This window comes from Solanum stenotomum, chromosome 11 (genome assembly GCF_019186545.1).
Source record: "Solanum stenotomum isolate F172 chromosome 11, ASM1918654v1, whole genome shotgun sequence".
Taxonomy (NCBI): Eukaryota; Viridiplantae; Streptophyta; class Magnoliopsida; order Solanales; family Solanaceae; genus Solanum; species Solanum stenotomum.
Window position 1 is genome coordinate 51,303,132 of NC_064292.1, and position 14,385 is coordinate 51,317,516.

The window sequence follows — 14,385 nt, forward strand, 5'->3', positions numbered from 1 at the left end:
ATAATTTAGACAAATATAGTACTATTACAATCAATATTACTATAAACATAAAAAGAAATGTGTCTGCTCCCTTTTTTGCTAATACAACACAATCCTATCCGAATAATTGATTTTATAAAAGTAACAAGAAATCAAATAAATAACTAATGATGTGCTAACCATCATTCTTAATCAATAATCAAATCCTAATTTTCAGTCATAAATAAATAATAAACAAAAATATAAATAATTACTTGACTAACTTTTTTTAAAAAAAAAAAAAAATCTTAATCTGAAAACAGGTGTCACACAACCATTGAAAGTGTCAAGCCTTATATATCCCTGGCAAGAACGTTTCAAATTATTTCATCGTCATTATCTTTGATATTTTAAAGCTCAAATTTTGAAAAAAGTTTTTGTGTGCATTCTCTCAAGCGTTTTATATCGTACTTATATATTAGTCAATCACATAAAATATTGTCACCTTCTTTAATTTATACACATCAATTTCATTTGAAATTAAAGTCTTACGACTTATTAACATAATGCGTTTTTTTTTTATAGAAGATATACTTTAACTAGTTAAATTATCTATATAACGAGCGTGTGAGAAAACACATACACATAAACTTTTCCAAAATTTGAGTCTTTAAGTATTGTTTCTGTTTGATATAAATAACTTATCATGTGTTCAGCTGTTCAATTGAAACAAGCAACAGTTTGAGTCATATCTACTATTTAAGGCGAGCAATGATGTACCTATGTCTTCCACACATATAATTAATCTTGTGAAACTTTCCACATATATGTTCATGGAAGATCACACTAATGGAAAGTCAGAGGCTATAACCTCTTCAATTTCTGATCATACACAAGAAAATCCAATGATGATGAGAAAGAAGTCAAGAAAATTGATTATTGTGTTACATTTTGTGAGAGACTTGTTCAAGAAAATTGGAGGTATGTTTTCAAAAAAGGATCAACAGGAGAAATCTCAAATTATTTATTCTCCAAGGATTCCAAGCGATAGATCTTTGAAGAGGAATAAAGAAATTTATGAATCTCAAATGAAAATACTACAACTTGATGAATCTCAATTGGAAGAACTAGGAATTGTTATTAGTAATCATTGTAGAACTGGTTCAATGGCACTTACGAAGATTAGGGAGAAACGTAGGTGGAGGTTTAAGGTGAAAACCCCAGAGGTTCAATCAGGTGGCGGTGGAGGTGGCGGTGGCGGTGGCGGTGGCGGTGGCGGTGGCGGTGGAAGAGGTGGTGGTGGTAATGGTCAAGGGCAAGGGCGAGGTAGGGCACAAAGGTATCCGGTACCAAAATAAGTTAAATTAGTTACGTAGATAGTGTAGTTTTTTTACTAGTAACATTTATTGTTAATTCTTGTTTGATACAATTTTATGTTTATATAATTGCTTCAAAATCATGTGATTAGATGTTCATAGTTTCAGTAATTGTGACACCATTAAGATTAATTATATTGACCATGAACCATAATAAAAATGAAGATCGGATGCAGTTGGAGTTATTGTTATTATTAGTAGGAAAAGAGAGTTTGATAATATACCCTCAATTCTGTCATTTAGAGTTGATATATCGTTTGCTACAAAACTGACTCATATATACCCTTTTTATCTAACGAAGTGAAAATTTTAATTTTAAATTTAAAAAAATTACATAGGGATATAGATGATCCTTCTAGCAAAATTCACCTGTATATTTTTTTTATCATGAATTATTTTTTGATTGCTTTGATTATTATTATTTGAATTTGTTATCCCTTATTTTATTTTTTTTCTTTCATTCTTTAGTATAAAAATATGAGAAATAAAAAGAAAGAAGTGTGAATGGAAAAAGAGAAAAACGTCCGAGAAAAGTTTAGAACTCATTTTTTTGCGACTATATTGTAATTTAGTTTTTGTAACTATTTGTAAAAACATAAATTGGGGCATCAATAATAAATTTTACAAAAAAATTAGTGAAAAAAGAAATTTGACCATTAAAATAATAAATTCAAATTAGTCGTTGAATTAAAGAATTCAAAAAATAAAATACTTGTAAGAAGGATTATATATACCCCTACATTGATTTAATTTTTTAAATAAAAAATAAATTTAAAAATAATTATTTCACTTTCCATATATATAAATCACTTTTATAACGAAGATATATCAGCTCTCAACTAAAGTTATATTAAACGACAATGGATTTAGAGGAGTGAGGGGATTTACAAGTTTACAGATCAAGCTCTTGTTATTGCAGTAAATATGCCGGAATTTGGCAATAAATATTAAACACTAATCCCACTTTTACTTTACTTAGGGTTAATTTTGACACATATTAAACACTTAAACAATTAGATTTAATTTTTTTCAAAAAAAATATATGTAATTATAGATAATTAAATTAGCAACAGGAGTTAATTGTTGATTTAGGTAGCGCAAATTCTATTCCAAGAGGAAGAAGGAATCGTTAAAGAATTTGGTTTTACGGCAAAACGTGTGGATGAAGTAACAAGAAATTAAACAAAGAACTAATAATGATCAAATAATCAAATCCTAAATTTTAGTCATAAATAAATAATAAACAAACATACAAATAATTGCTTGACTAACTTTCTTTAAAATTAAAATAAAAGATTTTAATCTAAAAACATTGAATCTGTTAAGTCTTAGTAACAAGAACGTTTCAAATAATTTCATCGTCATTATCTTAATATTTTAAAGCTTAAATTTTGAAAAAGTTTTTGTGCGTGTTTTCTGAAGCATTTAATTAATTAACCACATAAAATATATATGTTCTTTTTTTTTATTCATACACATCAATCTCACTTGAAACAAGTCTGAATTTTTACGGCTTATTGAGAACTAATATGTTTTTTAAAGAAGCTATATTATAACTGATTAAATTGTCTATATACCGAGCATTTGAAATTAAAAACACACCTTAAGTTTTTAAAATTTGAGTTGTGTAAGTGTATGATATAAACAATTGATCATGTGTTCAGATACTCAATTGATACAGACAACGGTTCGAGTCATTCCCCCCTCCACACATATATATAACTAAATAATCTTGTGAAACCTTCCACAATATACGTTCGTGGAAGATAATCTCAATGGAGATTCAAAGGCTAGCTATTACATCTTCAATTTCTAATCATGTTGAAAATAGACAAGAAAAGGCAATGATGATGAAAAAGAAATCAAGAAAATTGATTATTGTGTTACATTTCTTTAGAGACTTATTCAAGAAAATTGGAAGTGTGTTTTCAAAGAAGGATCAACAAGAGAAATCACAAATTATTTATTCCCAAAGGATTCTTAGTAGTCATAGCCCTTCCAATTGGAGTACAGTAATTGAAGAACATCAAGTGGATGCCTGTCTTGGTATTGATCCATGTACACCTAAGAAGGAGAAACGTAGGTGGAGGTTTAAGGTGAAAACCCCAGAGGTTTGTGGCGGCGGTGGCGGTGGGAGGGGTGGTGGTGGTGGTAATGGTGATAATGGTCAAGGTCAAGGTCAAGGCAAAGGCAAGGGCGAGGCAGTGCGTAAAGGTATTCAGTATCGAAATAAATTAAATTAGTTATGTGAAGGGAAAAAAAAAAGAGAGCGTTTGTTTTCACATGTATCGATAGTATGATTTTATTACTATTAACATCTATTGTTAAAAATTCTATTTGCTTCAAAATCATGTGATTATATGCTTGAGTTTCATAATTGTGACACAATTAAGATTAATCAATCATGTAATGATAAATAGATTCTTTCTAAGAGATATCAATCAATTTGGTAAACTATCCAAGTGAATATATTTTTAGATCTAGGCAAGATTATTTAGAGTTTTGTTTTTTTAGTTCAAATCATACATTGTTAAATAAGGAAAATACTCTACTTGTTCAAAATATATTTTCTATTTTTGAAAAAACTTATTTTCTATAGAAAAAAAATTAACTAACCCCAAAAAAGAATTCTCACTCATGAAAACGGAACCTTTTTACCATTCCACCACAATATTTGGTGGTGATATACTTATAAATTTTCAGTTTACAACAAAGGAGACAAGAATGAGGCACCAACAATATTCCACCTTAACCTCCATTAATCATTAGTAAATGTCAAAACAAGACCAAAAATAGTAATTATTTTCAATCTTAAAACTCTTATCTCAAAGAATTATTTTTTTAATAGTGTTCAGTACTTCTCAAGAAACATTCAATAAATAAGAATAACTTATTAAACTATTTTAAACCATAACATATATTATACGAAGGAATTCATGTCGATGGAAAATAAATCATACGTGATCCGATGGAAGTCAGGAAAAATCATTGATCCCGGGTTGTTGGAGCTCTAGGAATTATTCAAAGAAATGAATTTTTCAAGAAAATATTTTCCGAAAATATTTACGAAGATTTTGTGCAAGTGTTCAAGAAATTTGGTCATCAAACCTTATGGAATAATAATAATAAGAAGAAGAAGGTGACAAAAATGGCTACTATGTAAAGAAGTTTGAGCTTTGGGAATATTAATATTTCAAGAGAATTCAGTGTAGATGATGAATTATCATAAGATTGAACGTTTCAAAGTTAGCACTCCCCCTGTCATGGTAATTGGACCAAATGGTGCAAGTGGTCAAACTGATAAAAGTGACAAAAATGGCTATTTTTGAAATTTTATAGTGTGAATATAACGATCGAGGCTTACAATTTAGTGATACTGATAAAAGTCTCTCATACGATTAAGGAAATTTACTATTTGTTGTTGTTGTATATAACCAAATAAAGTATGTACTACATATAGAACTGATATGTATATTATATATACAATGTATATATATATTGTATTTAGTATATGTATATTTATTTTGAAATATATATTATCTATACACTATATAAATATTTTATAAACTAAATGATCGAAAATTCGCGATAATTTTCCCATTTCTCCCATGATAATACTGATTTTCACGGGCTTGTGTAGATGGGCTCTCATATATGTTGTTTGGGCTAAGGCAGCTCAGTAAACATAAAATATATTATGAGCAACTTTCACATATAACAAACATAAAAATCATATTTGTATGTTATAGCTATAGTTTGCATAATTGCGATTCATAGCAAATTTTCTGTTTGCTATGGAGCTTTTGATTTGTATAATTCGCTAGAAACATCCAGTTTTATACAAATTGTTCAGTTTTGTATAAATTCATTTATACATTGTAATTTGTATAATAAGATCTGTATTTGTATAATTATAAGTGTATATGACGAAAATATATGCATTTGTATTTGTATATACACTTTTCTCTCGCTTTATACAAACACAAACGCATTTTATATATTTTATACCGAAATGTATAAAATGACTAATTGTATACTGAATCAGATGGCAAAAAAATGAGATATTTGCTGCGAATTACAATTAAAATAAACTATGGCTATAACATTTAATTTGAATTAATAGTTTGCTATTTCATATAATTTTTCCAAATATTATTCTCTTTAGTCAAATTCACACAAATAATCTCATATTATTAAGAATTTCACATTTATACATAAAAAAGAAATTGAAACTATCAATATGAAACTTTTATTTGCATGTCGAATTGCACAAAAAATTCCCAAGTAGTTTTAGCACTTTTGACAATACTTTAGATATTGTATTCTCTTTAATTTGTGCATCGTTAGCTCGTTGTCCTCTTTTTTGAAAAATGATGTACAGACGAGTCAATTCAAATCATAACAGAAAGAAATATTTATTTACAATTATATATATATATATATATATATCAAAAATTTTAATTTTTGACGTTGAGCACAAAGTTATTCAATTATTCTATTTGGGACAAGTGTACAATCATAATGCATCTGAAAATCTCCAATGATGTGCTATCCATCATTATTAGAGCTGTCAATATGGGTTGGCCCATTCCATTCGGGCTAATCTATACAGACTTTGAAATTTTACGGGTAAGGCCGGGTTAGCCCATATTTTGCGTGGACCAAAAAATGGTTGGCCCAGCCCACAGGTACACGGGCTTTGTCGGGCCAGCCCTCTTTTCTTAAAGAGCAACTTTCACATTTAGCAAACACAAAATTCATATTTGTATGTTATAACAAAGTTTGCATAATTGCGCTCCATAGCAAACATAAATATGTATATTTCACTATACATATACAAAAGAAAGCAGATGTATAATCTGTTTTGGTATACATATACAAAAAGATCAATTGTATAAAGTGAGAGAGACGAGTGAGCGAGCGAGATCTGGGAGAGTGGCGAGCGAGATCTGGGAGAGGGGAACGAAAATATATGTATATATACAATTTTCACACATTTTATACATTTGCGTTTTTGTATAAAGTGAGAGAGGCGAGTGAGAGAGCGAGATCTGGGAGAGTGGCGAGCGAGATCTGGGAGAGGGGAACGAAATTATATGTATATATACAATTTTCTCTCTTTATACAAACACAAACGCACTTTATACACTTGCGTTTGTATAAAAAACGAGAGAGGCGAGGGAGAGAACGAGAGTGGCGAGCGAGATTCACCAGGAGAGAGGTGAAATAGCAACAGTTTGCTATGAGGTACAATTAAATCAAACTATATTTATAGAATTTAATTTCAATTAATAGTTTGCTATTATATACAATTTTCCCTTTCTTAAAAATATTTTTTTTATAATTTTTTAAATTAAATTATAATTAAAAAATATTATATAAATATCGAGAAGACAATACTACATTGTGTTAATGTTACTACTCGTTAATCAAATCCACAAATAAAATTATCTTTATAATATTTACTAAGTTTGATTTTAGTTAAAAGCATAAATAGCTATATAGAAATATTAGTCTAATTGTTTTCCAATGATCATAATAAAACACAATATTCCATAGGCTACGACCTATGTAGCGATTCCCTAGAAATTTTAGGGAATTTTTATTTTATGTAGTACATATTTTATAAACATAATTTATATTTAAATCAAAATTCAAACTTTAAAAAGATTGTGAGTTTAGATATACTCTATTTTTTTTATTTTTTTATTAATTTTTATTTGGCCCACGAGCCGCCCCTATCCATATTTCTCAAGCCCCACAAATCGACAGGTTTATTCAGGCCGGGCTAAAAATCTCTTTTCTTAAATGGGCTTCAAAAATCGTATCTCACCCCTATCAAATTATGGGTTAGGTCAAGCCGGCCGAACAGGCCTAGCCCATATTAACGGCTCTAATCATTATATTACATGCTAATCAAATCAAATCTTATCTTAGTCATAATAAATTAATAAATGAAGAAAGTGATATACGTTATATAAGTTTAAAATAATTATTAATCTCAAAATAGGCGTCACACGACTATTAAAAGACTTATTGGTCTAATTATCCGTGGCAAGCACGTTTCAAATATCCCACTTGTTCAAAATTAAATATATCCTTAATGGTTTCAATAATTTCGTGATAGTTAAATGAGACATTTAAAGAAAGATAAAAGTAATTTAGATGAATATATTTTATATTAAGGTTATAAAATATTTAAAAAGGAATATGTGTAAATTATTAAAAGAGAATTAGTTCCGTTTTTAAATTCTTTTGATAATTCCATGAAGGTAGCTAGAGAGATTGTTTCCGAAATATCTTTGACTTAAGTGCAACAAAATTAAGTACAAAGAAAAAAAACAATGAAAAAAGCATAGCAACTAATAAGGGGACAATGCAAATTCTACAGCTAGTAGAATGAAAAAAGAACCAAGAATATATCAAAATAGTGGTGTGATTGAAACACAATAAATAACTCACCAGCAATAATACAGCTAGTAGAATGACAAAACACCAGCAAGCTTTAAACTCTCGGATAGCAAGATAACACACTCCACAACCTACTAACATTCTACCCTGTGCGTTCTTCACGCCCTTCTATCTAAGGTCATGTCCTCGGTAATCTAAAGTGGTGTCATATCATGTGTAATCACCTCTTCCCAATACTTCTCGGCTTACTTCTATCTCTCGCATCTCCTAACTAGGGTGTCAGCTAGCCCATCTTATTTTCACATGTCCAAGCAATTTCAATCTCATTTCCTTCATTTTATCCACTACAAAGGATCACTCCAATCTTATCTCAAATATCCCCATTCTTTATCGTATTACTCTTTGTATGCCGCACATCCACCTCAACAATCTTATCAAGTGACCATGTATTGACCACTTTTGTTTTTACCAGTTCAAAAATTAATGTTCCATTTCCTCATCATAGGATATCATGATTGTGACATGTCTAACTTTGTAATATATACAGTTGACTTTGATGGAGATTTACAACAAACAAGCAAAAACTGAGATTTGATCAAACTAATTATAAATGCCAGCTATATATGAGATGCTTCAGGAAAATAAGAAATTTGTTGGATTATTATTTCTTTTAATAATTATATGAAACCATAAATTGGTTGGTGATAAAATAAATCATTTTTTTGAATCTCAATTAATTAATAGACATCTAGGTTTAAGAAATTGGTTGAATTATGATTTCTTTTAACTTGACCTAAAATGGTAATGGGTGTGTCCGTATAATGGAAAATATATTTTTGGAATTATATAAACTAATTAATAATTCAAGAAAAATTTATTAATTATAAACAAGTTTCTCTTTAAAAGAAAATATATAAAAGGAGGGGAGATTTTATATATATATATATATATATATATATATATATATATATATATATATATATATTATGATGAGTCATGAACCGTTATTCGACTCATCTTGTGCAATCCAATCTATTTTTATCCAAACAAATTTTAAACGCGTTAAAGCATGTTACATTAATGAATTGACCTGTTTAAATTTAATTCAAACCGCCTATTACGAACTCTATTTATATGAAACATTCCAAACAAAAAATACTATGAAACATTCCAAACTAAATTATCCCAAGCATCAACTACCATATCTTATTAATTCCAAGTTTCCAACCATAGTCCTCTCATACATATATATTCATTTCATGATTCTTTCTTTTATCATCTTTTAGTTAATGATTTCTTTCTTTCTCTAATTAAGTTTAGCTTGTACAAACAAATTTGTTAACTATATGTTAATGGAAGATCTCAAGGAAAAATCAGAAGCTATAACATCTTCAATTCTTGATGTTGTTGAAAATGTTGAAAATATTCAAGAAAATCCAATGATGATAAGATGGAAATCAGGAAAAAAAGTTGATCCAAGATTGATTATGCTACTACATTTCTTTAGAGATATCTACATGAAAAGAGGAGAATTCTTCAAAAAAATATTTCCATTTCACCATGAGGATTTTCTTCCTATATTTGAGAAAATTGGAGTTGTGTTTTCAAACAATAAAGATCAAGAAAAGAAATTCAAGATTAATTCATTCAAAAGGAGCCCAAGTGATAACTCTTTAAACAAGAGTAGAGGAATTGATATTGATCCATCTCAATTGAAACTTGAAAAATTTAAGGTCAAAACCCCAGAGGTTATATCTGGTGGCGGCGGTGGTGGTAGTGGTGGTCAAGGGCAAGGCAGCACGAAGGCATCCGGTTCTAAATAAGTGAAATTAGTTACGTGAAAATAAGGTAGACAAAATGTTATCAGGTGTTAATAGATTATACTGACGGTATATATAGAGATTCTTTAAATTGTTGATGGTGTGCATATCTTATAATTTTTTTTATTTGAAGAACTCTTTGGGTTGACTTGTGTTAATGTGTATACAACAAAAGGTTAATGATTTGGTTTATTGAATTTAGTTTCCATTATTTGCATTTGTTTCTAAAATTTTTGTTTGACATTAGAATAATTAATTGTGTTTGTACAAAATATTTGCCTCAAAATCAATATGAATGTCTATCTACTGATGATTCCTATTGATAAGTAGCAATAATTGGTTGCATTCTCAAAATCGTGTAATTAGATATGCTGTATGCAATGAATAAACAAACAGATCAATGTAATATCTTCTTCTCATCAATGTGTTAGCATTTTAGAGAGACATATTCTACTTTTATATATTTTTTCCATTCTTGTCCTGTGTTTATTGATATTCATTTTTCTAGATTAGGTTCATCAATAACTATTGACACTTTTATTAGTTCAAGTGTATTGCTGAGGTAGACAAGAATTTGCTGACTTGCTTGCTCTAAAAAAACATAAGTATTATGTTTTCTCTTTTTTTAAAAGAAAATATCTTGGATCTGTATCAAGAACATCTCAATAAAATTGGTAGTCTAACACCAAAGAGGCCTTAAATATTTATACACGTGGACAAAAATATTATTGATTTACGGTTGCCTTTTTTTATTCTTAGCTTATTGTTTATAGCGTTTAACTTCACATGGTAATATTATTACCAAAATAAGGATGATCAAGATATTAAAAGAAGAAATTGTATTAATTAATTTTCTTCAATATTTAAAGAAAAATACTCATGCAACAATATGTCCTTAACCGCAAAAACATATTTTTCTAAAAGAAAATTATTCACATTCAAGCTATTATAAGTTTATAACCTAATGTAACAAAAAAAAAAACTTGATAGCATTGCTATTTGCATGCTTATAAACATTAAAATTCAATCATATCCAATACAGACTCAAAACTTGAATTCTCATATGGATTAATTCCATTAAATTGCTCAACTTCACCTAATTCTCCATAATTGTTGAATGTGCTTGTACTTGCTTCATAATTACCCTCTAATTGATTGTCATTATCGTTGCTAATTACTTGATCATAATTACCTTCAAATAGATAATCCACTAATCTATCAACATCTTCATCCTTAACATCATTATTATTTTCCTCTTCTTCTTTATTTCTTCTCTTTAATTCTACAAATGACAAATATATCCTTGTTCTTGCTTTTCTTAATATACTCATCTGGCAAAAAATATTTCTTCAAAAGCCATTTTTCACTTTGATCTTTTTCAATACCACTTTCATACCTCAAACTTCTCTTATATCCAATTATAATATTTCTATTTGATTTATCTCTAATGGGAATACCACTTGTTTGGCCACACCAAGTCCCACTCCCAACTGTTCTTGAGAATTTCTTGTTCGAATTCTTGAATTTCTTTAATCCTGTAAGAAAATAACATGTTTTCTCTCCATCGCTAATTTGCCATGGCTCTAAGTCTCCAAATACGTCTTGTATTTTGATAACATCCGGACGTGGAAAAACTCCATCGAGCATGAATCTTTTTAGATGGTTGATCAACTCTTTATCGCTAGGATGAAATCAAAACCTAAACTATGCTTAGATCTTGATAATGCCATTTGATTTGTACTTAAGTTTTTTTTTTTTTGGTACACGTAAAAAGATCAATGTAATAGAATTTAATTGAATGAAGTGGAGTTTATATAATATGTTAATTAAGCCTAATCTATCTAATATTGGGATAGATAAATTTTGGTAATTAATTCCGTAAGAAACATAATTACTAAATTTGACCCCAAGTTTTGTAGTGCTATTTTTGTCATTTCAGTAATTGACGGTTTTAGGTTAATTTTTTTTATTTATTGATAAACAATTATTTGTTTCAATATTGGAAAATAAATACCCTTGGTTTTAATTATGTGACCTTTTTTAGATTTCCAAAATCAACTTTTATTTTTAACTGAAAATTTATAACTTTATTATTATTTTTTACGTATTTATAATTACATAAAAAAATATTATAAGTCACAATAATTAAAAATTATAAAATATTTGAAAAGCGTCATGCAATTTTTTCACTAAAGTGATACAAGAAAAAATGGAAATATTTAAATATAATTATATATATACACTTTTACAAAAAATTATGATTTTATTAGTTACCAAAAAAAAAAAATTAACAGTGAGATTTGAGCACAAAGATATCAATATTCTATTTGGTCACAAGTGTACACCCATAATGCATCTTAAAATCTATAGAAAGATGTGTTGTCCATTTGGAATAATAATTTAAAGTTTGAGTAGGAATTCTAAGTTATTTAGGATTTGTTGTTTTTGGTATTTACTTAATTAATGTCTAGTTAGTATTTATTTATCCTAATTCTATATAGAATAGATTTTCTAATCCTAATTTAATTTGGTTTCTTGCTTTTTTATAAATAGGGTATGACTAGTTATACAGAAATATACAAAATAGAGAGAACTTGAATCAAAATTCAAAAACTTTTGAGTTTATAAATAAAATAGTTTTCTTTAAAGTAATGGAGGCAAGACTACAGTTTGTGAAATCTGATGACAAGGAAATCAAGCGTCTACAACGATTAACTGCTATCATGATTTGCAAGATGAAACTTCGCACCGCACACCTAAAAGCTTCTCGGAATTTCGAAAATATTGTCATGGCTCGTGGAGGTTTCACACCTCAAGACATGTTAATTGAGAAAAGTAAGATCGGTGATGATGATAATGATGATTATTATGACGATGAGGAGGAGGAGGAGGAGAAGAAATCGAGTGGTCGTCTTGATTGCATGGTTTCTGTTTTGAATATATTCCGCAAGTTTCTGCGTCTAACCCCTAGTACACAAGAGGTCAATGTGGAACATCTCAAAGAAGGAAAACAAATATATTACTAGTTAGGATTCTCTTCATATTTTATGTATTTACGTATAATAATTTTTCTAATTTAGTCAATTATTATTATTGAATTAAGATTTAAGAACTTTTGAGTTTATGAATAAAATATTTTTCGTTAACTGATATCGGAGTTTTTTCTATTCTCCAACGGGCACATATATGTCGCCCTTTCCTCAAATACGATCTTGCATCTTAATTGGAGCTATCTTTGATAAGACGACTTTGACGAGACTAAAGTCGTTTATACGTCAAATTCGTATTTAGACCGATACAGAAATAAATATGTGACTTAAACCAAGTATTTTCTCTATCCGCTTTTATTTGTCATATTTTTTCAATAAAAGGTTAATTTGATTAATTTTTAAAGTTAAATTAGATTACATTAATTTGATATTTTAAATAAAAACTTTAGATATTCAAAAACTATACGAAAAGTACTATAAATTGCATTTTTTTACATATCAATATAATGAAAAAATATATAGTAAAATGCTAGTTAAAGTTATTATAGTTTGACTCTAAAAAGAAAATTATGACAATTAAAAATGAACGAAAGTAGTATTAATTATCCATTTTACTTGAAAATAGACCAATTTTGTTTTTTACCAGTTCAAAAATTAATGTTCCATTTCCTGGTAATAGGATATCATGATTGTGACACGTCTAATAGATATAGTTGACCTTGAGGGAAATTTACAACAAGAAGAAAATGAAATTAAATCAAACTAATAAATTGCCAGCTATATATGTCAAACTGATCTGATTATGTCTTTTAGGGGTGTACAAAATCGAATCAAAAATTGAATCAAAGCGCAAATCGAGAAAAAAAATCCGACTAGTGGTTGGTTTGACTTGGTTTGGTGTTGCAAAAAAAATCTGATTATATTTGGGTTGGTTTGGTTTTAACTAAAAAAAACCAACTTGAGACCAAACCAACCCGACATTACATATATAATTTTATACATAAATATTTTTACTTTGATATATTTTTTAAATATTTCTTATACTTTTTCATAGTTTTTATCTTTTAATATATTATTATTTCAAGTTTGAAACTTAGAATTCTAAATGGTTCAATAAAGATTATAATCCACAGATGTTGGTAATTATAATAAAGCTTCAATCAAAAATCAAATTAATACTAAAGCAAAAAAAAAAATCAATTCAACACTAAGAATGACAATAATATTGAATATTTGTTCTATGGTTTTACATTGGTTTATTCAAATACGTAATCTAATTTTAATTTCCTTTAATATTTAGTCATGTAACTAATGCTTATTCAACTTATTTTAGCATGATTTAGTACTTTTAAATTATGATCATTTTCATTATGACTTGTTAATTTGCAATATTTGTTTTACGCAATTTCATTATTATTATTTTTTGTTGGATATTTTAGTATCATTACTCATATAATATTTTGTGTTATTTTCTTAAGAAACACCTTAGATAGTCGTATTTTGGTAGGACTAAAGAAATATTTGAAGTATAAGTAAATTATATGTTTGTATGAATACTTTACCGGAAAAATCCCAAAAAACCCGAAAATCCGAAAAACCTGAAAAAATCCGAAAAAACTCGAAGTTGAAAAATCCAAGTTTTTTTATTTGATTTGGTTTATAGATTTAAATATCCGACAAATGATTTAATTTGATATTTGAAAAACCCGAACCAACCTGGCCATGTACATCCCTAATGTCTTCCACATATAAATTTCTTAGAACATCTCTTCTAGTAGTTTAATAATCCTATGAAATAGGTGGCAAAATGAATCCATTTTTTAGAACCTC

At 28.2% G+C, this 14,385-nt stretch overlaps 1 protein-coding gene and 1 pseudogene across 1 annotated transcript; one reads left to right on the top strand and one right to left on the bottom strand.

Moving 5' to 3' along the window:
- The first annotated feature begins 9,097 nt into the window (after positions 1 to 9,097).
- Positions 9,098 to 9,568, top strand: LOC125846036 (uncharacterized). The gene has a single exon (XM_049525501.1). The coding sequence runs from the start codon at positions 9,098 to 9,100 to the stop codon at positions 9,566 to 9,568; it is 471 nt and encodes a 156-aa protein (XP_049381458.1).
- A 1,013-nt stretch (positions 9,569 to 10,581) lies between these two features.
- LOC125846037 (protein NTM1-like 9) lies at positions 10,582 to 11,295 on the bottom strand (annotated as a pseudogene).
- Positions 11,296 to 14,385: the final 3,090 nt, after the last annotated feature.